General features: G+C 44.1%; 1 protein-coding gene across 1 annotated transcript in view; it reads right to left on the bottom strand.

The window, feature by feature from the left end:
* PDC (phosducin) overlaps positions 1-25483 on the bottom strand; it is a 28845-nt gene extending 3362 nt beyond the window's left edge. The window contains exons 1-2 of the mRNA XM_019500176.2: positions 25357-25483; positions 1146-1214 (exon numbers count right to left, since the gene is read on the bottom strand). Coding sequence (XP_019355721.1) covers positions 1146-1206 — 61 coding nt within the window. The 5' untranslated portion in view covers positions 1207-1214; positions 25357-25483. The remainder of the gene's footprint in view (positions 1-1145; positions 1215-25356) is intronic.
* Positions 25484-25803: the final 320 nt, after the last annotated feature.

The following is a 25803-nucleotide window of genomic DNA, read 5'->3' on the forward strand; positions in this document are numbered from 1 at the left end:
CTGCATAGCCAGATTGGGCCTTGCCGTGCCTGTCCCAGGTGCTGGACCACTGGCTTATAAGTATCCTGAAATTATGAATATCTTCAGAGCTGCTGGGTACTCCACGGTTTAGAATTCAGGGCACTTATTTGGAAGTCTAATAATGAATCTAATACCTCTGTTTTAGTGCCTTTTTAAAAACCTCTAGCAATAGGTCAAGAGTGTGGATTTAGAAAGGAATCCTCAGAAGATGCATTGCTACAATGGAGTAGACTAAGGCTGCCCAACTTCTAAGCAGCCAGAGGCTGCTCACCGTGTGGGCCCTCCATTCCCATGCAGGCTACATGGACTCCCTTGGTACACACCACAGAGCAACTCCCTCATTATGGCTCCCTTCTCATCCCTGATATGTAGGCTTTCCAGGCCATGCTGCCTAGATCCCAGAGGCAGGAACAGGAAGTAGAAGCTGGAGGGGAGAAGGGGAACCTGGAGCACCCAGCAGCAGTGGAGGAAATGGTGGTTGTGTGGGACTCTCAGGCTGCTAGTTAATCACTCCCAATCCCCATGCATAGGATGACCATACATCCCGGTTTGGCTGGGACAGTCCTAGATTTTGGAGGTCAGTCCAGGCCGGCTGGTGAATATACAAATGAGTGACCTGGGTGGGAGTGGGGAGGTGAAGCAGCATGAGCTGTGAAATAGAAAGCCCTAGCAGGCAGCAAAATTGCCTGAAAATAAATTAGCTTGATTAGTGGAATGGCCATTAAAAAGAGGAGATGATTGCTAACACCTGTGAAGTAAAGAACAATGGGTTATTAATGGGCCATTGACTCCCTGAGCTGCCTGAATATCAGAACTGCAAGAGGCTGCCCTGCCCCTGCCTGCAGAAATGCCGCTGACTTGCGAGGTGTGTGGGCAGTGCCCCAGATTTCACATTGTCCCAGGTGGTCACCCTATGTATACAGTATGCAGGCTACAAGTAGGGCAGCCCTGGACTAGACTATTAGTAGGGCACAAGTAAAATATAAAGGGGCTTCAGTAGTGCAGAGATAATGTTAGCTATTTAGAGCATCTATTTATTTGCTCTCCAGCAGGGAGTATGATTGGGCCTCTCTATATCTATTTTAAATGTTGAGCTAAACTGACCCAAAGCATGGTTTCCTTACCTGTATGCATAGCCTGCCCTTCAAAATCTTCTTCAAAACTGGCATTTGAGTTCTCCTCCATTACTGTGACTGCAGGTTCAACAAAGGAAATAATAACATGACAGCTAAGTGGCTGATTTTACTGTTGGATATAGCACAAAATGTCATTTCCTGCTGCTACTAGGTACCGGTGTAATCTGTTATTAAAGCTTATGCAATCATAATTATAGTTCTTCTGTTCACCTCATAAAAAGCAGTTAGGACAGTGATTAGTCTGTACTAGTAAAAGTGTCTGAATCAAGGCTTATTGCATGTACACAAACTTTTTTTTTCCACACCCTAAGTATTATTATCTCTTCCAAGTCATCAAGCAACTTAAACAATCTAGTGAAAAAAAAACAGCTAGTAGAATCTTTAAGAATAATAATATTCGTGGCAAACTTCTCCCCGTGCCCTATATTTTTAAACATGTAATCCAAATTTTTACAAATTTATTTGTTCTTAAGTATTCACCAAATAGCTCATATGCAATACAGTCTTTATTCTGCATCATCAAAATTAATTAGAGCTATCTAAGTCAAAACTTTACGCTCTTTGGGTGCATCCACATGAGCACGTATGTACGTCTTGCAGCATCTTAAAGCCCTTTGAGACGCTGCAAGATGCACGTGAAGGAATGAGAAAATGTTTCCCCTAAATGCAAAATTAGACCCCTGGATATCCAGGGGTCAAAAGAAACTGCAGTGGAAAAAAGCAAGGCAGGACACAGTCCGGGACCATGCCTTGAGGCAACTGGAGGCTCGGTCCTCCACAGAGATGCTCTGTTAGCCTGCCACAGTGTCTCTGTGGTTGGCCCTTTCCTCAGTGCTGTAGCACCCTGCCTGCAGTGACCTGGATCTGGGCTCTGTGCCAGGTAAGTAGGGGGTGGGGGTAGCTGCAGGAGTGAGGGGGACTACTGAATGTGTGTGGAACCAAGGAGGGGCAGCTCGGGAGGGGTGGGTCTGCCAGTCCCCCCCCCAACATGGCTCCAGCCCTCCCCCCCCACTTGCCCCGCAGCCGTGTGCAGCCCCCCACTCACCTTCCTGCTTGGCTGCAGCCTCCTTGCTCAGCTCCAGCCCCCCTGCTTGGCCCGTGGCCAGCTTGCTCACCCCCCACCCAGCTGCAGCCCCCCCCATGTGCTCCCCACCTGTCTGAAGCTCCCCCCATGCGCTCCCTGCCTGGCTGCAGCCTCCTTGTTCACCCCCTGCCCAGCTCCAACCCGCCCCCCCCCCAGCTTACAAGCAACAGCAACCTCGCTCTTGGCCTTGTGGCACAGCACCTCTGCACGGCAGGGGGCAGCACAACTCAGCCCCAGCTGCCAGGTATCCACTGGCAGCTATGCCACAGCGTGCTGCTGCAGCCTGGCACGATGTGGAGCCGTGTGCTTTCGGGCAGCTCCAGGCTGTCATCCAGGGCTGCGTGCCACTCGTGGGGACTGCTGGCCACATCGGCTCAGGTCCTGTGTGCACAGGTGTGGCTCAGCTGAATGGCACAGGGCTCATGCACGCAGAACCTGGGCTGGTGTGGCTGGTGGTCCCCACAAGGGGTGCACAGCCCTAGATAATAGCCCAGAGCTCCCTGAAAGCACAGGGTCCCACGTCGCACTGGGCCACAGCAGCATGCTGTGGCAGAGGCTGTGTGGATACCTGGCAGCTAGGACCAAGCCGTGCTGCCCCTTCCATGCAGGGGGGCTGTGCTATGGGGCCAAGATCATGGCTGCTGTTGCTGGTAAGCTATGTGGGGGGTTGGGTTGGAGCCAGGTGGGGAGCGAGCAAGGAGGCTGCAGCTGGGCAGGGAGCATGCGGTGGGGGGGGGGGGTGAAGCTGGCTGCCATGTGAGTAAACAGGCTACAGTTGGCCACAGGCTGGGGGGGGGGGGCAAGAGCGGGGCTGTAGCTGAGCAGGGAGGCAAGCAGGGGATGCACCTGGCTGTGAGGCAAGTCAGGGGACTGGAGCCATCCAGGGGGTGGCCAGCAGGCCTACCCCTCCTGAGCCACCCTTCTTGGCCCCCACACCTTCAGTAGTCCTCCCTGTTCTTCCAGCTCTCCCCACCCCCTACTTACCTGGCATAGCCCAGGTCCCAGTCGCTGTGACCCCTGTGGGGTGGCAGTCTATGAGGTGTGCAGGAGGGCTGCACCCTGCAGGGGACAGGGGACCCACACCTCCTGAGCAGCACCCCCTCATAGCCCCCTTCACACCCACACTCCCCCCACAATCCACCCACAAACCACACACGCCCAAAACACCCCCAGAAAACCCTCACCTACATTCCTGGCCCTGTGTGGCAGGAGTGAGGGGAAGGGGGCAGAGGGTAAGTTGTGGGTTGAGAGTGAGGGTCAAGGGAAGGGGCAGAGCAGTGGCATATCACTGCTGCTCAGTGCTGTACATCCTGGTGAGTGAAAGGGGTACAGGCAGCTCTGATTGTTCTGTGACTAACAGAGAAGCCCAAAGTCAATGCCAAACTGCATAGATAATTAGAATTTATTTTATGATGATGATGGAGGCACTGGTAAGCTTCCAAGTTGCTTTACAATTGTAAATATATCAATAACACATTGCGGAACTGATCTTTCTGTCTGTCTGTCTCTTTCTGTGTGTGTGTGTGTGTGTGTGTGTGTGTGTGTGTGTGTGTGTGTATGTGTGGTGGTCTTTTGTTTTAATTGTGGAGGAACATGGATTTTGCAGTATTTTAGAGTGAATTTGGGATTTTTTTCCAGAAATTTTGCAGGCTTTAAATAGGGAACACCAGAATTCCTGCTAGGGAGTCAAGTGGCAAGACGCAGGCAGAAGAGCCTGCTCAGGGCTGTCACCTGGGACCCATCTGGAAGTGACTGACCTCCTGGCCACTTGGGGCCAGGAGGACATGCTTTGTCAGTTCAAAGCAGGCCACTACATGGGAACATCTTCTGGGTGATAGCTGTCCAGATGGCTGGGCAAGAGCACACATGGCAGTAGTGCTGCACAAAGGCAACTGTGCAGCCACAGCCCACTGGCAGCTGGCCCAGAGAGGCAGGAGCCTCTACTGGCTGTGCAGTCTCCACCCAGGTCTGGCAGGTGTGCAGCCTTGGGGCCACATGCTGTTGCAGGAGGCAGAAGGTCACAGCCAGGCAGCAACCCCCACTGCCAGACTGCTGCAGTGGGTAGAGGGTGCAGGGAACTCTCACCACCCCTTGTGCTTCAGCAGTCCAGCTGGCACAAGGGGTGGTGTCCCTAGAAACCAATTGGCCGGTCCCCAGAAGCTCTTGAGAGCAAGTAGCCCTCAGCTAGTTGCCAGGGCAGCTTTTTATACTGCTGGGGCCAGCACAGGTGCTAGCCCTGGGCTCTAGCTCCCCCTGGCTGCAGATCTGGGAGAAGCCAGGCAGGGTTATTTTGCCCAAAGTGGCAGAATTTGCCCCACACCAAAGTGCATGTCCGGGCACGTGCACTGAGGCAAAAAGCCCCAGCTCAAATTTGCACTGCTTCTATTTGAGCTGCTGCAAGCGCACGTGTTTGTATGTGTGGACACACCCTTTGTGTTTATAGGCAGACCAGGTTTATAGGCAAACCTGGGCTAGATTCTCTAGCCTAGCTGATCCCTACTTGTAAAGCTGGATTAGTGAGGAAAAGCAACTATCAACCACTTCCAAGGTCCCCTAGTTTGGTGGCTGACTGAGCAGCAGGAAGGGAGGGTCTGTACCGTATATTAGAGAAGTCTCTTGGGCTAATCTGGCAAAAAGAAACCAGTGCTGCTCTTACCAGGTGCCTTTTCCTGTTAATGTCCCATGCATTAGAGCTTTTGGGAGTCATGTGAGAGAACAATGTTGCCTCATTATTACAGACACAATTCTGAAACAAGCTAAGCTGTCAGAGTTACAAAGCATTTGGATCAGATTGGAGCATTGACCCCAAACTGAACTAGTTTTGGCTTTCAGATGGGCATAATAACTTTCATTTCTTGCGAGTTAAAGTAATTTCCATAGGCAAGAAACTGAGAGAAATGAACATGCCTTTTAATCTAGTCTAATTTTACCTTTTGTTTTTGTTGCTGCTAAGCTTGCACTGCACAGTCATCTTTAAATTATAGTGCTAGTTTTTTGCTAGTTAACGGCCAAAAGCTCATGGGGTTAAAAGCTGATGTAAGGTAAGATATGAATGTTTTTCATTTTAGACCAAGTTTGGTAGGAAATTCAACTTTAATGTTTTTCCTCCTTCAGTGTTTCCATAACAACTCTAAGTTTCTCATGACTGAGTAGTCAAATTAAATAGTTTTTGAGTAGGACATTAGTAGATAAGCTAATGCCTGTGCCTGTGTTCAAAGTGAAGATAGTTAACAAATGTGGTGGTAAAATGTTCTAGGCAAATATTTTTTGATGCAAATAGTGAATTGTCAATGGAGGCTGTGTTTTGAATCTGTGTCAAAGGGAAGCAAGCATATGATACTACATGAAATACTATGTTTAGTCCAGTAGTGTAATAAGTGGTAGGTGACTGGGTGAGTGACCACTTTCTAAGAGTGGCAGCCATCACCATTGCTGTTGACCCAGCTGCTGCAGATCTAGCTGTTCCACCTCTGCTTGAGTCTACTATAGAACTACTCAGGTGCAAGTTACTGTGAACTTGATTCTATGGATTGTACCTACTAAATTTATTTGCCAGATTTGAGGCCTGCTATTTACCTATAGCATGTCCAAAGTAGCATATATGGTGCGAGTCATGGGGCAGGTGCCCATAGAACTCCATATAAATTAATCCCACATCCTGTTGCACACCACATAGTCATCCAAGTCTCCAGAAGAACAAAGTCTAGTGGATATGTCAGCGATATGACCACTGTGCAGATCCAATGGGCTGAAACCACACCTTAGAGAGAGAAAAGTGATAGGCGCCCATAACTCCTTGCTGTGGCTTGTCTTAGTGTCTGGAAACAATTGCAAAGACCTCTAAGCTGGTAATTTGTGGGAATGCATCCTTTACTGCAGAAGGAAATAAGAGTTTAATTTTCTTTGATGTGGGTTTTGCTTTTCCAGAGTTTTTGACCAGAAGTGCACCTAAAGTATACATGAAAAATAAATGGTACAATTAAATGGTATTCCTGGCTGTTGCAAATTTGAACCTGAAACAATTACCCGGAACTTGGGGGAGGTATTCTGAGTGGAAGATGATTTCATAACAGCATCTGCATCCATTTTTAAAAATATTTTATAGGTCTATTATACATAATGAATCCCAGAATATGTAACTGAATCATCACAGTACAGGAAGATACATTCCTTGGTTTCAAATGGTTTCATAAATATGGAGGTAAACATGGGACCACAAACCAGAGACTCCTGAAATCTGAACTTGGCTCTGCTATTGCCTCACTTTTATGAGATTGGAGCTAGTCACTTAAATCTTATTCCCCTTTTCCCATTTGAATAATGAAATTATTAATACTTGTGCATCTTAACTAGGTGGGTTGAGAACCTACCTATTTATTTAAGTGGTGTGTTAGAGCTACTGGGTATGGATCAGTTTTTGAAAATCTGGGCACTTCAAGTGGGCTTGTCTAAAAAGTTAGGTAAATAAAATGTGTGCAATCCTTAAGAATATGAAGCACCCCTTTATGTTGTCCTTTCAGTATTATGTGTATCAGGGCTGTCTAGTATCTTGAATGGCCTGTTGCCACACACCATATTGCTGTGAGTGGGTGCCCCTTTGCTGTGCCATACTAGGTCCCCAAGTGCCCTGAGTGCCCCAGTTGCAGGTTGCTTCAGCCCTGCGGGCTACACCACTCTGTCCCAAGGGCAGACATAGGAAGTTGAAACTAGAGGAGGGACAGGGAGCCAAGGGATCTGTGGCAGCAGCAGAAGAGGAATGGGTGGAGGGGAGCCTGGGGCCACACCTGAACCGCTTGGGAGCCAGATGCAGCCTGTGAGTTGTCAGTTGAATAGACTTGATGTATATTATAAATATTAATGGACTAGGGGCCCATTAGGAGGACAGCTGGCTTCAAACAAGTGGGCTGAAGCTATGCAGCTGATCATGAGCCAATGAAGGATTTCTTGTTTCAGACTCAAGGATGGAATAGAGTTATGTGTTGTGCCGTCAGTAGATGGAGTTTTGTTTTGGTCCCTGGGCTGTGTTTGGCATTGAGTCTCTGGGGAGCAGAAGTTCAAAATTATGGAAGAACGATGTTTTCTTAGGCTGCTCTTCATCCACTTTGTTCTTACCAGTGTTCAGGAAAATAGGACTGCTGTACATCTTGCAAGTAAACAACTTCCATTAAACAAAATTCTGATTCTGTCACCTGATAATGAAGACTGACCTGCAAGGCCTGATTGTCAGCTGCCAGTCAGCTAGAACAGTTGTGATAACAACAGTAATAATTATAATAATAGGTAAGTGCCTGATTTCTCCCGCCCTTATTTTTGTTGAATTGTATCTTTCCCTGCAAGGAGTTCCCTTCTTTGAGGATGCTTGTGTACTACTCATATGGGAAAATGTGGCAAAATAAGGCTGGAAGGGACCTCAGAAGATCATTGGGTCCAGCTCCCTGCACCAAGCAGGAAAGACAACTGGGGTCAGATGACCCCAGCCAGGAGACCGTCCAGTGTCTTGAAGATTTCCAGGGTAGGTGATTGCACCATCTCTGGAGCAATTGCACCACCTCTGGAGGGAGTTTATTCCACAGTCTGGACACCCTAGTTGTGAAGTATTTTTTCCTAATGTTGAGCCTGAAACAGTCTTCTAGGAGTTTGTGACAATTACTCCTTGTTTTCCCCAAGGGTGCCCTGGTAAGCAGTTGTTTACTGAGCCCTTGATGTATGCCTCTGATGTAGCAGTACGCTGCTACCAAGTCTCCTCTCAGCCTTCTTTTTTTCAGCCTGAAGAGTCCCAGATTCCCTAGCCTTTCCTCGTATGGCTTGCCACGCAAGTCTCTGATTATATAGGTGGCCCTTCTCTGGACTCTGTCAAACTTTACCATGTCCTTGTTAAAATGCGGTGCCCAGAACTGGATGCAGTACTCCAGTTGCGGTCTCACTATTGCTGAGTATAGTAGGAGAATCACTTCTTTGATTTTCCTGGAGATGCATCGATTGATGCATGCCAGGGTATTGTTAGTCCTGCTGGCTACAGTGTCACACTGTTGGCTAATGTTCATACTGTGGTCTATTATTCCCCCCAGGTCCCTTTCAGCTGTAGTGCTGGTTAGGTTGGCATTTAAAAGCTGGTAGGTGTGCAGGGGATTGTTTGTCCCCAGGTGGAGGGCTTTACATTTCTCAGTGTTGAACTTCATCTGGTTCTGGTCTACCCAGGCATCTTGTGAATCAGCATATACCCATGGTTCAAAATGGCAGCAGGGGTGCTTTAACTAAAACTCATTGAACAAGCTTTAGTTAAAGTACCTCTTCCACCATTCTGAAGTGTGGGGATGCTGATGCATGAGATGTGGAAACTGCTGGAGGTGCACTAATTAGCATGCCTCAGCAGACTTGATAAGCTGAGTCTGCTCTGACAGTTATTACAGTGTGTTGGAGCAGCCCCCCCACACATCTACAGGCACCCAGCCTGGGGTGATAGCTGTTATGCACACCTCCTCTGGCAGCTCTATCAGTTAGTCTGGATTACTAGCTGCAGCGGCATGTTGATTTCTTTTGAGCAGAATTAAGGTGTTGAGGAACACATACAGGATGATGATATCACCATCCGTTTTATCCCTTTAAAAGGTTTAATACCCTTGGCTGCTTGCAGATGTTAACCTTTAATACGCTTGGCTACTTGCAGATGCTAACAAAACAAAACAAAACAAAACAAAAAAACCCTCACTGTAATGGAAGATGAAGCAGTGCATTAGTTTAGCCCAGCTCCACAGCATCTGTATAACTTGAGTGCTTCAGCGGGGCTTTAGGGCACTTTTATCTAATAGTTGATTCAATCAGCTATTAGATAAAAGCGCCCCAAAGCCCCACTAAAACTCCTGATATATACAGACATTGGGTGAGCTGGATCTAGCTAATGTGCTGCCTCTTCTGGGCATGTGCTGGGCTTGGTGCAGGGGCATGCAGAATTTGAAGTAAAATGTCATTTTGGGTTGTTGTTTTTTTTTTAATGTCTACAAGCAGCCCTTGTTACCATAACAAGGAATGGTTTTGAGAGGTAGTTAGGTATGCTAGTCTGAAGTTAGGCGGAAGGCAGGGCAGCTCCTATGAATTAAGTAGTAGTTGGGGGCGGGGTGTGCAGGGTGAGGACTGAGCTTTCATAGGCTCAGATGCATCTGATGAAGTCTTTGAAAGCTCATATCTCTGAGCAAGATGGTCTATAAGTTTGGTACCCTACCTTATTGATTTTCTTATTATACCTATAATCTTCTAGTCTTTTTAGAATTCTGCTGAGTTTTTGGCCTGCATGATGGCACACCTAGTTACAAACTGAGGAGAGTTATTTTAGCTGTGTCTGAAATAGCTTCAAGTGATAGTCATATAATCTAATAGATCACAGGACAATGAGTGGTGGCAGAAAGGTTTTTATTGGCTTGAATCACTTCACGTATGGGTCAAAACCATTTAATTTTAAACAAGCACTAGTAAGCCTTCACGGGCATCTATACATGAGCTCCGGGCTGGAGTGTGTGTGGGGGGGCACTTTAATTAGAGTGGCTCTAATTAAAGTGCCCACAGCATCATGTGTATTCAGCATCCCGCACTTCAAAATGGTGGAGGGGGTGCTCGAAATAAAGCTAGTTCTAGCTTTAGTTCAAACACCCCCACCACCATTTTGAAGTGCAGGGATGTTGAATAGATATGGCACAGAGGCTGCTGGATCATGTTAATTAACATGTTCTGGCAGACTTGATCAATCAAGTCTGCTCCAACATGTGCTAATTAGTACATGTCAAAACAGATGTCCAGCACACGTATAGGTGCCCCATGTGACCGTTCTTCATTAGAAGTGATTGAAAATTCTCCTCTTGGATGCATTTTAATAGAAATTTCATTTTCACTAGATTGAAACTTTTAATTTAAAGAATTTTTTTTTTAAAAAATGGTGTAGAGGTAGATAGTTTCATAGTAGCTAGGGTCAGGAGGGACCTGAACAGATCATCTACCCTGACCCCCTGCCACAGGCAGGAATGAATGCTAGGTTCACAAGACCCAGACAGGTGATTGATTGTCCAACCTCCTCTTGAATTTGCCCAAGATAGGGGCGAGGACCACTTCCCTGGGAAGTTGGTTCTAGATTTTGGCCACCCTAACTATGAAATATTGCCTTCTGATCTCTAACCTAAACCTATTTTCCATCAGCTTATTACCATTGTTCCTCATCACCCCAGGTGGTGCTGGGGAGAAAAGGGTCAACCTGTTTGCTATTGATCTCCCCTGATGAGTTTGTAGGCAGCCACTAGGTCCCCCCTCAGCCTCCTCTTGCTGAGGCTGGACAGGTTCAGGTCCCTCAATCCCTCCTCATAGGTCCTGTCCTGCTTCCCTCTCACCGAGTGGGTGGCCTGCCTCTGAACCCTCTCCAGGCTGGCCACATCCCTTTTGAAATGTGGTGCCCAGTACTTGTCGCAGTACTCCAACTACGGCCTGACCAATGTCGCATAGAGGGGGAGTATCACCTCTCTGGACCAGCTTGAGGAGCATCTCTGGATGCATGACAAGGTATGGCTGGCCTTGCCGGCTGCAGTCTGGCATTGGTGGGTCATGTGCATCTTGGAGTTATTGACTCCAAGATCCCGTTCCGCCTTGAAGATGTTGAAGAATTACTTTTGCTTTTTTAACTAAACTTCATTTTTGTTGATTTTTCTTTAAAATGTTTGTAGGGTAAAAGTCTCTTCCTCACCAAAGTAGGTCAATATTTCATTTTTACCAAGTTTTTGTATAATAGTGGTTGTATGCATTTTTCAGAAATGTAACAGTTTTATATCGATAGTTATTTTTACTTTTTCTGCTTCCAAGGCTATGCATCTCAGAATAAGGGGAAAAAAATAGAACTAGAATGTGTATATATTAAGGTAAAACTTATACCTTTTCTATAAAGCCCTGATTCAGCAAAGCACTTAAGCAAATACTTAGAGTTATTTACTGAGTCTGATGAGCTTTGGATCAAGTCATTAATCCATTCGTTCAAGAGGCTGAGGCTTGTCCTTTCAGTGCGAGGGGCAAGAGTCCAAGGTGAGGGGTCATTTGTATATTACAGGGCAGAAATGACCTTTTACTAAAATTACATGTAAACCAGTATAATACTCTAGTCAGAGATAAGATTAATAGATTATTTATTTCTTCAATGCCGAATTTGCTGGAAGAACCGAAAAATGTAGGCTACTGGTTATTTGTTGCATTGGGTAATGATGGGTAGAATCCCAACAACTTTTAAAAGGTTAGGTATGCTCCTGAGTGTATCCTTCATAGAATTTAGCAGGTGTAAAATATCATGCAGCCTGACTGTACCTGTCTCCATTTTTATTGTCCAAAGGCCCAAAGGTTCAACTGTCCTCTTTGTTGTATAATAAATCTTTGAACTAATTTATGCAGGTTGGGCAGTCCTGATAATTTCTGATAATATTTACTGATACAACTTTTTGTCCTAATGAATCTAGTGTAATAGTAGATTTACTGTAAATAAAAGTAATATTTCCCCCTGCTTCCCCTATAAAAAGTCATGATGAAAAAATTGGAATGTGCAGGATGTATTCTGCACAGGGCAAGGCAGGCAGAGAGTTAAACTGGTAACAAGTAGCCAAACCTTTGATGGCTGATAATAGCAAGACACTAAACAAATAGGAGAAAATCTTTTTGGAATTATAAACAAGGTCAGGTCCAATTCAGCAGCTGCTCCCTCTATGCACTGAAGAATTTGTCTTGTGTGTGGATTAACATTTAAAAACTCAACTGGCTGGAGGCCAGGAGTGGAGGGGAATGTAAACTAGCATCAAGGGACAAGATGAGCAAGAGACGTGGGATGTCTGAGGGAATGGGAGATGTCACGAGCTAAACCACAGATGTCTCAAATCATGAAGAGCCCTCTTCCTAAAGATGTTCATTAGCTGCTTTTTGTAACCATTATGGATTGAAATTCTCAAACTTCAGGAAATGGGAAAAATTAAGGCTCTTGGAGTAAGATAGTGTTATTTGGGTCACAACACATAGTGTTATAAACAATAGAAACTTTATATTAATATGCACCTTTAAAATGCAACAGAGGAATAGTCAATACAATCTGTGCAGAATGAGTGAGATATTGTTATTACTCCTTAACTTGTTTTCTGATTAAACCTGTAACCTGGCTATCTACATTAATGCATGTTTTTGTGTTTTCAGTTCTTGTGGAATTTTTCTCAATGGGAGAAAATACAGAACTGTTAAAACTGTAAGATTCACAAATCTCCACTGAATTCATTGCTACACTTTCTAAGAACATTGAACTAAAAGTTTTGAATTTATAGAATATACAAGCTGTAGTATCAGCAGTAAGGTTTGGAAGCCTCTAGACTCATTAAACATAACCTTTCACTGGTATGATAAAACCAGCAGGAGACTGTCTCCCTTGGGCACAAGTTATAAATTGCTCCTTTGTTCCTTTCACTGAAATCAGCCTCCATTAAGAAGTTATCTACAGAAATGCTCTCCTCCCTTTTGGTACAACAGAGCCACTAAATACTGAGGGTGTGCATCTACATGTGTGTTAACACACTTTAGTTAATGTGTATTAAATCTAGTACCTCCATTGTGAGGTACTAAGAAAATGTGCATTAGCTAAAGAACTGGGGGCATTATAAACATACTTTTTGGTCCCGCAACATGTTGGAGATCCACTGCTTGAGTCTGCTCCACATGCAAGCTGATGCACACTGCGCTGCATTGTGTGCAGTTGTGCAAGTAGTGAAATGTGCATCAGCACGCAGAAAATGGCGGTGGTGCACTTTTGAACTAAAGCACCTTTTATGTGTTTTACTTCAAAAGCATGACACTGCCATTCTCTCAACGCTGATGGGTATTTCACTACTTTATACAATTGCAAGCATCTCAGTGCCAGGTGCTTTTCAAGGCATCCAGTGCTGCGGCACTTGCACATGTAAAAATGCCCATGGTTTTTTAAGTGATGCTTAATGCACATTATCCTATTTTAGTGTGCATTAAAGCATCACTAAACACACATACTATTTAATTAATGCACATTAAAATAGGGTAATGTGCATTAAAGCACATGTGTAGACATGCTCATGTATGCTTGAATTTGGATAGGGCAGGAGGGGGAATACTATAGTTAGTATTAAAATTTCCAATAAGCAGAGAAAGGTAGTTTTAAGTGAGGTAGAAGACAGATCAGGGATGGGAACCTTATAGATGAACTCATTAAGAAATGCATAAGCTTTAACAGGCAACAGCCTATTCCGTCATCTAATTATGATAATATGCTATGCCTGATGCCATTCATAGCAACTGCGGAAGTCATCTATTGCCTGCAAAAGCTCACGCATTTCTGAATGAGTTGAGTCTAAAACGTTTGAGACTTAAGGCATCCTTCAGAAAATGCCAGCTGTTACTTTTCACTTGGCTTTTGACTACAGAAAAATAATAAAGTAATTCTTCCGTTTTAAAGAACTCAGAATCAGAATATCTTTAACACAGGAATCTTATTTGAAATCGCTAGGGTTATCTTGTGAATCACTTTTCCCACACCTAACAACGCTAATGTTGCATGGCATCCCATGGCAACCATGAAAGAATCTTAAGGCACCCCAGAGTGTGGTGCCTGACACTCTGATCTATAAGGTCACCCTACCCTGCCTTCTGCCTTAATTTCTAATAAGCCTGATAAAAGCTCATTGATGTCATACAACCCACAGAGTTTTATCTACACTGCTGAGTACAACTCATGCTTAAGTTGAGCACATGCTTGAATGCTTTGCTAAATTACAATCCTAGTGTTCAACGTTTTGCAGGTGAACCATCCTCTACTATAGGATGCATTACTACCACTATAAAAATGTACAGGAGACTATTAATACAATTATTCTAATTACTGTGGTACTTGTTCTTACTCAAAATGTGAGTTTTTAAATAAGACTTCTAATGAAATATATACATTAATATTAGATGAACCAAAAACCACCTGAACCAAATGTTCATATAAGGAGACTAATTAATTATGCTACCTATAATTACCTACATGCCATAGTTGAGGAACTGAAGTCAACAATTAGAGACCTGAAACCCAGTATTTAGGTATCTAAATACTCTTGATACTCTAGCCCTGTGTAAGTAAAGTGCCTAACTAGATGTCTAATAGTCAAAAGTTCTGAGCACCTGCAGCTCCTATTAACTTCAGTGACTATTAGGCCACTTATATATTTGCAGATATCTACATTTATATTTAGGAGCCTAATTTCAGGAATTTGGGGTTAAAACATTGCCCTATGTACCCATTTCTGCCCTCAAGTGTTTTGTTCATATATATGAAATGCAGTAAAAGTGTACTAAGTTATGTTGGCTTTTGGTGTGCAGAATTTTCTACTTTATAGTTTTGATATGGAATCACCAGGAGACTATTATATTGGAAAATGTTACAAATGCAAGCACACAGGAATTTATTAGATTAAATAAATGGTCATATGATAAGAGGATATAAACTGGGTTGGCTGACGTAAGAAGCTGTCAGCTGCGCTGTAGATCATCAAGTTGATGAGAATGTTATTGGATTACTTAGTTTATCGTCTTTAAAAGAGTTATGTAGTTAGTCACTGCCTGGATGGAAAAAAATGCAAATGAATGCAGTTCAGTTTCACTGATCCTCACAGCTTTGTCAAGAACAATTAATTATTCCAAGCAATTACATCTGATTTCAAGGGATGCTATTAGGTTAAATATCAAGTGGTAAAAGAAAATTTTCTCCGTCTAACCACTTGATATCTTACGGTCCTAGCCTTCAGATAATCATTCGTGATTGTGCACATACATTATCAATTACACATTTATTTTATCTGTGCAAACCAATTTTTTATGTTAACCAATACAAACCCTGGAACACTGGAGTTATGTGCTCCTGACAACCTACCCCCATCTTAAGTTGGGCTGCCATATTCTGCACCAGCTGTAGCTTGTGGATGATCTCCAATAGCAGTCCTACACAGAGCTCATTGCAGTAATCTACCTTTAAGGTTGCAAAGGCATGCATGATGGTGGAGAGATCTGACCTGAAAGAAAGGGTGGCCTCCTTTTCAGTAGATGGGGTTGGTGAAAGGCACTCCTAATCACTGCTGCCACTTGAATATCCAGGTGCAGCAGAGGATCTCGGAGCACCCTGAGGCTGTGAAACTGTGTGACAATAGGAGACTGAACCCCATTAATTATGTGTCCCAATCCCACACTACTACCCAAGTCAAGTGGTCTACCCATCACCATCACCTCTGTGTCTTTGGATTCAGTTTCAATTGGTTTACCTGCATACAATCCTCAACTTTAGCTAGGCACTGGGAAAAGATAGAGATTTCAGGTGCTAGGTCAGATGAGAAAGAGGGGTACAGCTGGGTGTTATCAGCATATTGAGAGCACTTCACTCCAAATCCCTGCACAGTTTAATCAAGCAACTTCATATGCACATTGAACAGAAGGGGCAACAAATAGAGCTCTGGGAGATCCTGCAGCAAAGGTCCTGAAGATGACAACACTCACCCATCACCAACCATCTGAGACCTATCTTCTAGTAAAGAGTGGAAGCAATTTAGAGCAGCCCCCTAAATACCCACCAGGTCATGCAAATATTTTATCAGCACTTCACGATAAATCTATGTAAGGCTGTTAAAAGGTCTAGTAAGATCAGCAGCGCACCATTTCCTTTATTGATTTCCAGAGGAAGATCATTGACCAAGGCTACAAGCACAGTCTTTGTGCAATATCCAGAATGAAAGTCAGACTGACGTGGGTCTAGGAATCCAGATACACCTGGAGCTGATTGGTAACCATTTATTCAATAACTTCTGCAGACAGTGAAGGTTGGGGGCAGGATGAAAACTGGCTGGGACAGGTAGCAGGAGAGCGTTGCATGTGCAGCAGGGAGATATCTGGGCTGCCCACATGGCAAGAGAGGCTGGTTTTTCTGTGTTGTACACGTGGCTAGTAAAGAAGTTATGCTGCTCGTGGAGTGGAGGAGGGGACTGGCTGTTCACACTGTCAAAGCAGTAGAGGAGAGCCAGCTGCTCGCATTGCCCACATAGTTGGGGGGAAGTCAGGCTGTTTGTGCAACTCAGGGAGATAGGGAGGATACCCACAGAATGTGCAACCTGGGGAATTGCAGCATGTGGGGTGTTTGCTCCACCCCCACTGTTCAGAAGTTAGACATTCTTGATCTAGACCATTGTTTACTACTTGCATCTCCACTGCAAGAATGATTCCTTAGCTAGAGAAATCAAAGCAAGAGTTGTTCATCTAAGGCTTGGTGCATATATTTATTTTAAGGATGAAGATGGATTTTTGCAATGGCAAGTTTCTGTAAAGATTGTATATTTTGTGTCTAAGCTGAAAGATAGAGATGGACATTGCTATTGCAGCATAGATTGCAACTCTAGGACATGATCAGCATACACAGCAAGAACATGTGAAAAAACTGGAGCTTCCTTTGTTGAACAATCACACTTTCAACAGCCGGATGGTGTGTCTTAAAAAGAAAACATTTTGCTGTCCTAGCGCAATACAGCAAAAAATGAATAAATTAATCATAAGCATGCACATTACATTCAAACTTTATGCTTTCTCTTCATCGGGGTTCTCAAAAGTCTTCAGAATGTGGGTTACATATTAAAACAGACACTGTCTTGTGGGCAGCCCATGTGCAACACCAGAAATCACCTCCTCTGCAGTTTGTGATCACACAACATCCGTATAGTAACTGCAAGAATTGCTTACAAGAAAAAGTAATATCGGGAAGGAATTTAATATTTTTCTAGACTGGGGGTGCTCAACTTCTGGTCCATGGGCCAGCTCTGATGTCATGTCATCTGGTCTGCAGGGCTCCCCATGGATCTGTGGACAGCCCCATGGACCATGGTCCTGAATGCTAGAATAGGCATGCAGGGCAGCACGGGGCCCAATCTTGGCTTACGGGGACCAGGCAGAGCAGCTTGGGGTCCCCCAGTCTGATCCTGGCTGTGCAGAGGTGGTATGGGGCTTGAGCCTGATCCCACACAGGTGTGGGAAGTGCAGGTTCCTGCAACTGAGCCCTGGTGTGCAGGGGCTGAGTGGAAGCAGCACAAACCTGAGGGCCACAACTGTAAGCACTGATCTAGATGCTTTGAATGTGATCTGTTTGGAAAAAGTAGGAGAGGCAGTAGTTTGTAACCACCTTGTTTTTTTGGATCAGAACAATAGCAAATATTTCCTGAATTCCTAATGATTCACATAGACTTTTTTTCGCCAGAAAGTCATGCTTTTAGTGGGAGGGGATTAGGGGCTTGCAAAATACCTGATTGGAGCAAAAAAGAGAATATCCCAAATGTGCATATAGGTTCCTCCAAGTCCCTGATTTTTTTTTTCCAATTGCCTTTCTGAGGACCACTTTTTGTTTCATCAACTCAGTCATTTAAAAACCTTAAAATTTGTCCTATGCACCTTATTTTCCTAGCTACAAACGTTGAGTAGCTCTCTCTCTCAGTGCAGACCCCATCAATAAAGAAAATGACAGCTAGTTTGTAAGGATGCACCAGATGAAAATTACTGGCTGTTATTTCTCTGCAGAGAAGAAAACAATATGCTGAAGTTTATTCTATGACAAATCTGAAAGAACACCAGTAGATTTCTCCTGCTGTACTTCAGATCTGCTGTGGAGTAGCTGCTGCCAACCTGGACTCTTCTGTTCTTGGCAACATCCTTGTAGTCCCAGTAAAACGTATCTGCTAATTCTACTACTTCTTTTGGATCTGGTGTTCACAAGATGTTACCACACAGAGATTTTTGTCAAGCTGAGGAATGGTTCAGCTGAAGCAAGGTTTCAGAAGAAGGCAGAAAAGAAAAAAACAGCATCTCTCTTACTGCTCCATGCAGCTAACACCCCTTTTGAAATGTGACCTAAGGGTAGTTCCAGGTGAAATATTATAGCAATCTGATGAGTCTTGAAATTTCTCATTAACTCTGATCTCAATGGGGGAAAAGATAGGGTAGCACCTGGATTTTACTAAAGATACTACTTTGATATTTGTTTATCTTTCAGTAGAAGAAAGAACCAATAACATGAAAAAGTTGACTTTCTCTCACTACTCCAGAACACAGCCTACACGTGCTTCCAAAATTAACCTCATTCCTGGGCCTGGACTTCATGAAGAAACTTCTGGTAATAAAGCTCCAATTCTAGGTCCATGCTACTTCTAAGGACTGGTTCTCCTTCTTGATGACTGCCTGCCTCCCTTATAGTCTAGATGGAGTTAATAAATGATGAGTCAATCCTCCTTTAATTAATCCACAGTGATCCATCAGCATTTACTTACAATTTCTCAACACTGCTTCCCCCACAAATACAAGAGGGTCAACAGGAAGGACCCTGTCCCCTTCTAACTGGTAACTGGAGGAGGAGGCTAAGTGAGCAGGAAGTGTGAGGAATAGAAAAAGGACAGTAGGAAAAGACCTGTAAGGGTGCTGACAAATGTGGAAAAAAATGCTTTACTAGAAGAAGAAACAGGTTAGTTTGAGCTGACTCCCTAGCATCTATATAGATTGGCCACTTCAGCAGGGCTTTTTGGTGCTTTTATCTAAAGCTGATTCAATCAGCTATTATATAAAAGCACCAGAAAGCCCTGCTGAAGCATGTGATCTATATAGACGCTGGGTGAACTGGGTCAAACTAACACAATGCCTCTTCTGGGTATGTGCTGCCCTAGGTGCAGGGGCTTGCTGAGCAGAAAGTAAAGCGCTGGGTTTTTTTTGGAGGGGTGGGTTTCACATCTATAAGTAGTAGGGCTGTGCAAAGCTTTGGGTGCTGATTCAATTCAGAGTAGATTCAGCCTGATTTGGTGGCTGAATCTCCAAATCAGAATTGAATCAGGAGACCAATTAAAAGGTCCAAATTGATTCAAAGCTCTCCGAATTGATTCAGAAAAGATTCAGAGAGCTTTGATGATTCAGGCAGTCCCTGCTGGCTGCAGCAGGGAGCTGGATCCGGACTCCATGCTGATAAGTAGGGGATGGGGGAGAGGGGGCTGGAGGAAGGGGGAGGACACCATGGGGGTACCCCTGCCAGGCCCCATCCCCTGCCCACTCTCCCAGCCCCCGCCATGGATGCCCCACCCATCCCAGTTCCCGGCTCTTAAAAAAAAAAAGCCTGAACTCACCAGCTGCTGCCTGGGGGGTGGCGGGGGGAGGGTGATCTCTGCTGCCCCCTACTGTTCCACGCATGATGGATTCCTATTTGATATCTCTGGATTTATCTTGTGAATTATATGTAGGTATTTCTACACCTTACCAGTATTTGTGTGGGCGGCCGGAGGTAAGTAAATTGGGAGGAAGGGGCTGATAAAATCAGTGAAGACAGGAGGGTGCTTTGGTGGGTCTGTGAGGTTAGAGTGGTGGGTTTATGGAAGAAGCTGCTCAGTTTGGGGAGAGTGGGTAGTCAGGGAAACTAAAACAGCACAGCCTCAGGGCTGTGGCAAGTGGCTGGGCTTTCCGAGCTCCAGGTCTGTTTTGTAAATGTGTGCAGGTATTTGTTAGGCCAGGTTAACCCATTTTAGATCAGGTTAACTGAGGCCAGTCTAAAGTTAGTTCACTTCTGAGGTGAGCTAACTTTAGGTTGGGTGTTCCATTTTTCATTTTGACTTAAGTCCTATGACTACTTGCATGGTCAGCCATTTAGATTGCCCTAAACTTAGTTAGGACAATCTAAATGAAATAGTTGTAGGTACCCTTAGTGATGCAATTAAGAAAACAAATTGGAACAAAAGCAGGTTTATCCATGAAGAACGTTTTCTAGCAAGTCTAATTAATAGAATTTTCCAGTCATATACTCAAAGTTATTCCTATCAAATATGTATTATACAAGTTAGAATGTATGTGTGTATTAACAAGGTTGCCAGGTTGTAGCTGTGTTGGTCTAGAGGCAAAAGGAATAAACGTTTGTGGTAGAGGTGATATCTTTTATTAGACCAACTAGATTTTTGTATTTTTTTTTTTTTGCAAAAATCAAATTGGTCTAATAAAAGATATCACCTCTACCATGAGTTCTGATTCATTTTGTATTAACAAGGTAGTTTATAAAATGGTATTAAGCCAAATGCAGAAAAGAAACAAATACAAATAAATACAAAACAACCCCGAAACAAATAAGACTGCATGCTTTTTAATTCATTGTTTAATATAGTGTAGAATAAAAGTATCCATTTGAATAGAGCTGTGCAAATTTTGCAAGTGAATTATTTTTTGCCAAGGAAAAAAGTAGCATTTTTGAGTAGATAGTTCCCTTGTTGCAAAGAACTCAGAGGGTGTGTCTACATGTGGTATCAATGCACTGAAAGCTTACTGTATAGTAAACTTTCCCTGGGAGCTTGTGTGCACATGTGCCCATCAGGGCAAATTTGCTCCTGAAGGGAGCAGCATAATGCAGGGCTAATCCTGTCCTGCTGTGCTCTGATACAGCAGCCATGGGGAGCGCTAGGTTTCCCTGGGTGCCAATCCTGGGCTGGCAGGGGGCACTGGGGTCAGGCCTTGGCTCTGGGAGGTGGGGGAGCTGTCCTGCCTCCAAGGCAGCTGCCTCCCACCCTACAGCCCTGCCCCGGGCAGCTGCCTGCTGCCCAACCCCCACTTTGAGATTGGAACTGGGGCAGGGACATTGTCCTTTGCCTTAACAGCTGCCTGCTGCTGGGCCCCTGCTCTGATCTCTGATTTCAATGTCCCAGCCCTGGCTCTGATCTTGGAGCTGAGGCCTGGCAGCTGCGTGCTGCCAGGGCAGAGGATGGTGTCCCAGCCCCAGCTCTGATTGGCCAATCAGAGTGGGGGGCTCAGAAGCAGGCAGCTGCCTGAGAGAGGGGACAATTCTTCTGTTCCCTGCTGCGTGGGCTAACCAAGAACAATTTTTCCTCAATCAGTTGCCTACCCATGAGCTACTGCGCAGTAGCTACTGCATTGTAAATCTATTACCTGTATTTACAGGTAGTAGCAAACTATGTGTTAGACTATTTTACCACTCTGTCATTGCTGTGCACGGTTACACAGTGCCACTTTACTGTGCAGTAGATTAGTCCACTGTGTAGTAAAGTGTCTCATGTATACCTGCCCAGAAAGACCACAACAGGTCAGAATTCTTTTGACATGATGGATTCCTATTTTATATCTCTGGGTTTATCTTGTAAATCACATGTAGGTATTTCTACACCTAACATGCTAATGTTGTGCAGCATCTAGTCACTCTTAAAAGGATCTGTGGGCTTGTGTGTGTGTGGGGGGGGGGCGGGGGGGAGGGGTCCACATTCAGTAGCCTTGGTCCTTTCATTAGCCTTAACCCCTACCTCTTCACCGGCCTCCTCCCCCGCCCACCCCCCCAGTGGGAGATGCGATTTCTGCAGGGAGTTGAACAAAATGACTTTGGAGGTCCCTTCAAACCCTACTTCTCCATGGTTCTATGAGATATATTGATTCAATCAGCAGCCAGGGGTCCCCTACCACAGTGTCTTTTGCCAAATTCAGTGTTACGATATCAATGAGAATCAGTGGCACTATGTGGTCGGGGAGGGGCAGTGGTGTCACCTGCCACAGATGTCAGAAGCAAGATTGTTTCTGTGTTAAGCCCCTAGCTATTGGCCATGCCAACACCTCCCCCCCATGCAGCCAGGGTATCCCCCCCATAGGGGATAGGTGTGAAGCAGATGAGTGTACTGGTACTACTGGGATGTGACCTCTATGTTGCCCAAGGTGCAAACCTTTCCAGTTAGGCTTCTGTGGGTCCATCTACACATGCATTAATGTGCTGTTGCATTCAGTTTAGTACCTCTAATATGAGGTACTACATAAATGCACAGTAGTTGGTGCTAATGCGCAGTAGCAATGGCCCACAGTCTTTTTATTATGCTTAATGCACAGTAGACTAATTCTACTGAGCCTTAGCACAGGTTTTGCCATGACACGCTAAAGTTCAGTAGAATTAGTCTACTGCATATTAAGCATCTCATGTAGGTGTGCCCTGTTGAAAACAACCTCACTGCAGACCTGGGACCTGCCAATTCTCCATGCTCTGTACTGACAGGGCTTTTCTCTTTAACAGAATCGCAATAAATAATTGTTTTTGTAGCAGTTGTATATTTAAAAAAATGCTGACACAACAGGGAAGTCCTTGCAGCACTTCTGAAGATAAAAATGAACTGGATGAAAATGGACAGGGTTATTCAGTTTTCTAAGATGTGAAATAGTGCTAGAGGCAGTGAGCACCCCACAAACAAAATTTAAAAAATAAAAAAATATATGTAATCAGTGTTGCACTAGTGATAAAAATATTGACATACAGAAGAACTTGTGAGAATTTCAAGTTCCACAGGGGCTATGGATGAATTCTGTATCGCAGTAGAAACCTGGGAAGGGAATGCAGCAATCGTGTCATAATCAGATTATTTGGTTATTACCCCTCATTCTCTCCTGGGTGATGTTAGCAATGACATACTAGAATTAGGAATCAATATTTTATATCATAATAAACCAACCACAATTCCAGTTTTGAAATGGAAAGAAGCATTCATCTATAACTCTAGCAGTGCATGAAAGAAGTCTCTTTGCTGAAGTAGCAGAGAACAAATTCAAAATGGTGACCAATATTAACTTAAGTTCCAATCTTGTTCAAATAATTAATTCTAGGTAGAAACCTTTTGGTGAACCCAGAGAAATACTTTCATGAACTGCAAACTTTCCCAAGAATTTAATTACAAACATCACTGCTGTTTATGCATAAATGAGAATAAATTGGAATAAAACAAAAGGTAAAAAACATAGCTCCCCCCCTCCCCCCAAGTGTCTGGAATGATCTGAAAACTAGATTGATCAATTGAAGGTTCAGGTTTTAGGGATTACTACTGTTGAGAATTAAGTAATGAAATTACTTGCATAGCAAATTGCTGTAAAGGAACATTTATATGGTTTAATTTTACTTTGATTACTTGGTGACATTGTAATTTTTTATTTGTAATTTTATTTAAAACAATGTTAAACTTGTATCTTTCATGGGCATATACAGTGTCCCTAAAAGGTACAAATAAGGAACAAAACCCAATGATACCATAGATTACTCCTTTATTTTATATTGGTATACAAGAAAAATAAATGTTTATTTACAAATTGGAAAAAATTGGCTGTGTTTTACACTTAGAGAGATGTCAGCATATGGTAAAACAAATGCCAGTTAATAAAGGCTTCTCTTCTGGATATACAAGTGGAATCATGGTCCTGACGCTATTCTTATTACAGTTAATGGCAAAACTGCCACTGTTGTGAAAGAGAGCAGGATTGGCACTTCCTTTATCATTACATACTATGGACTACTATGCCTTTCATTTCACTGTTGCAAAACTACTATGGCTTATGGTGCAGCACCAGGTACACTTGAAGCCAAAATTTAGCCCAATATCTGTATTTATTTCCATTAATTTACAGCAACATAAAACAAAGACAATTAAGTTTACTAAATTCTGAGCCCAGGAGCTGATACCATCAAACCTGGATGTCTAAAGTTAGGGACCTGAAAAAAAGTGGCCTATTTTAAAACCAGTAATACCCCGTGGCTCTCAGATTTTAATAGGATAGCACTAAGGAGCCAGATGTTTGGGCCTAACTGTAATAAATTTGATCTGAAAAACATTCCAATCAAAAATACTGAAATGTGCATTAAAAGAACAACACAATTATCATCTCCTGTAACATCTTTTGAAAAGGGTAAAGTTAAAGTACAGCAAAAGCAAGATTTGAAATCAACAGTCAATGGCAGAGCTAGAGATGGGTAAGTGGGGCACCAGCCCTGAGCACTAATTTGGAGGGATACCAGAATGGTGGCTTCTCGGGCATCTGCGCTAGGGCAGTGGCAGCAGCATCAGCTGGGAACTTCGAGTCCCCAGGACAGGTTAAACCAGGGGTGAACAAAGTCCAACCTGCGAGCTGGATTGGGCCTGTGGCAGACTCCATTTCCCAGAAGTGCCTGTGGCAGCAGCTCTTTCTGACTGCTGTTGCTGGACCCTCCCCTTCTGCCCAGGCACCCTGGCCTGCCCATCCCATATTCACTGCTGGACCCATATGGGCAGGGTACACAGCCAGGCAGTTGGGATGAGGCCGCAGCTGGGAGTGAGTTGGGTGGGCAGGGCTTGGGGATACCCCAGGATCTTGTGAGGAGTGGGCCCAGGGCAGAGCCGCGATCCACTGCCCCCATCCCATGCCCCTGTGATAAGCACAGGTTTTGCAGGCAGGGTCATGCAGGGATAAGATCATGGCTCTGCCACAGCTCCGCGCTGTCACTACTTCAAGATCCTGGCCCTGGAGCAGCTCCCTGCCCAGCTGCAGGTCCTGCCCATGCAGTTGCTGCCCAGCCGGTCTCTCTCCATGGAGACCTCTGGAGTGCAGGAAATGGAGTCGGGTTGCCAGCTAGATCTGCCATTTTGCCTATCCCTGGGTTAGACTGATCCCCCATTTCCCACTCCTTCTGCTTACCCTCTCTCTCAATGTCCTTCCTTGCTCTTTGGCAGAGTTTTGCCCCAAGAGCAAAACTTGCTAGCTATACCTCTGGCCCCAGTGAAGTCAATGTATAGATTTCCATTGACTTAAATAGGTTCAGAATTTCACCCAAGGAACAGGTATCAGTTCCTTCCACTGAAGGACACAGAGGACCTCTCAGGGCATGCTTTGTACCTCAGGGGCTTAGAACTTCAATAGACCTATACTGTACCAAAATTAATTTCTCTGGAGCTGTACCACTCATTACCACTGATTTGTTTCTACAGCTGCAATGCCAGCATTTGTTTACTGCACAGCTTATTATTCTACAGAGTACAATCAGCTGGTTTGCTGAAAAAATCTGGTGAGTAAGTAAAAATCTGGTCTTTTTAAATCAGTAGCTTTACTTCGTGATGCTTTACCTAACCATTGTCTAAGAAAGAGCACTCAATACAGAATGTGCATTGGGTACTACTTACACATTTCTACTGCCCTTGCAAACTCTTCTAAACTTGCATCTTTTTTTTCTAGCAGCTACAGTAAAACTTTAAGATATCAGCACGTTAAAAATTCTACCTTATAGGCTCAGCAGCTCAGCTCCAGTTTTGTGACCAGCGTCCTTGACAGTTTGCAGCAGAGGAGGGTATGACTTCCTGGCTGGATAGCAACTGAAGACAGATAGTTCTGGAGTAGGATTTAGGTTTCTGCATAATGATGACCCTTACAGAAATAGCCTGGACAGGTAATAGGATTAACATAAGGGAATTAGTAAATTCTCTACATTAGTCTGGACCAATGACATTGTAGGCTCAACAAGGATTTAAAGGTTTTAATACATAGATATAATTTGGAATGAAAAAAACAACCCGGCCTAAAGAAGAGATACAGATGGCACCTCAATATTGTGGTGATAGGCATGTTATAAATACTTAAGATATACAGGTGCCTAATAGACAAGGGAGCAACTTCCTTTTCAACATTGATTAGGTTATAAATAGATTTGATATGATCGCTGATCACTTT

Source organism: Alligator mississippiensis, chromosome 5 (genome assembly GCF_030867095.1).
Source record: "Alligator mississippiensis isolate rAllMis1 chromosome 5, rAllMis1, whole genome shotgun sequence".
NCBI classification, from domain to species: Eukaryota; Metazoa; Chordata; order Crocodylia; family Alligatoridae; genus Alligator; species Alligator mississippiensis.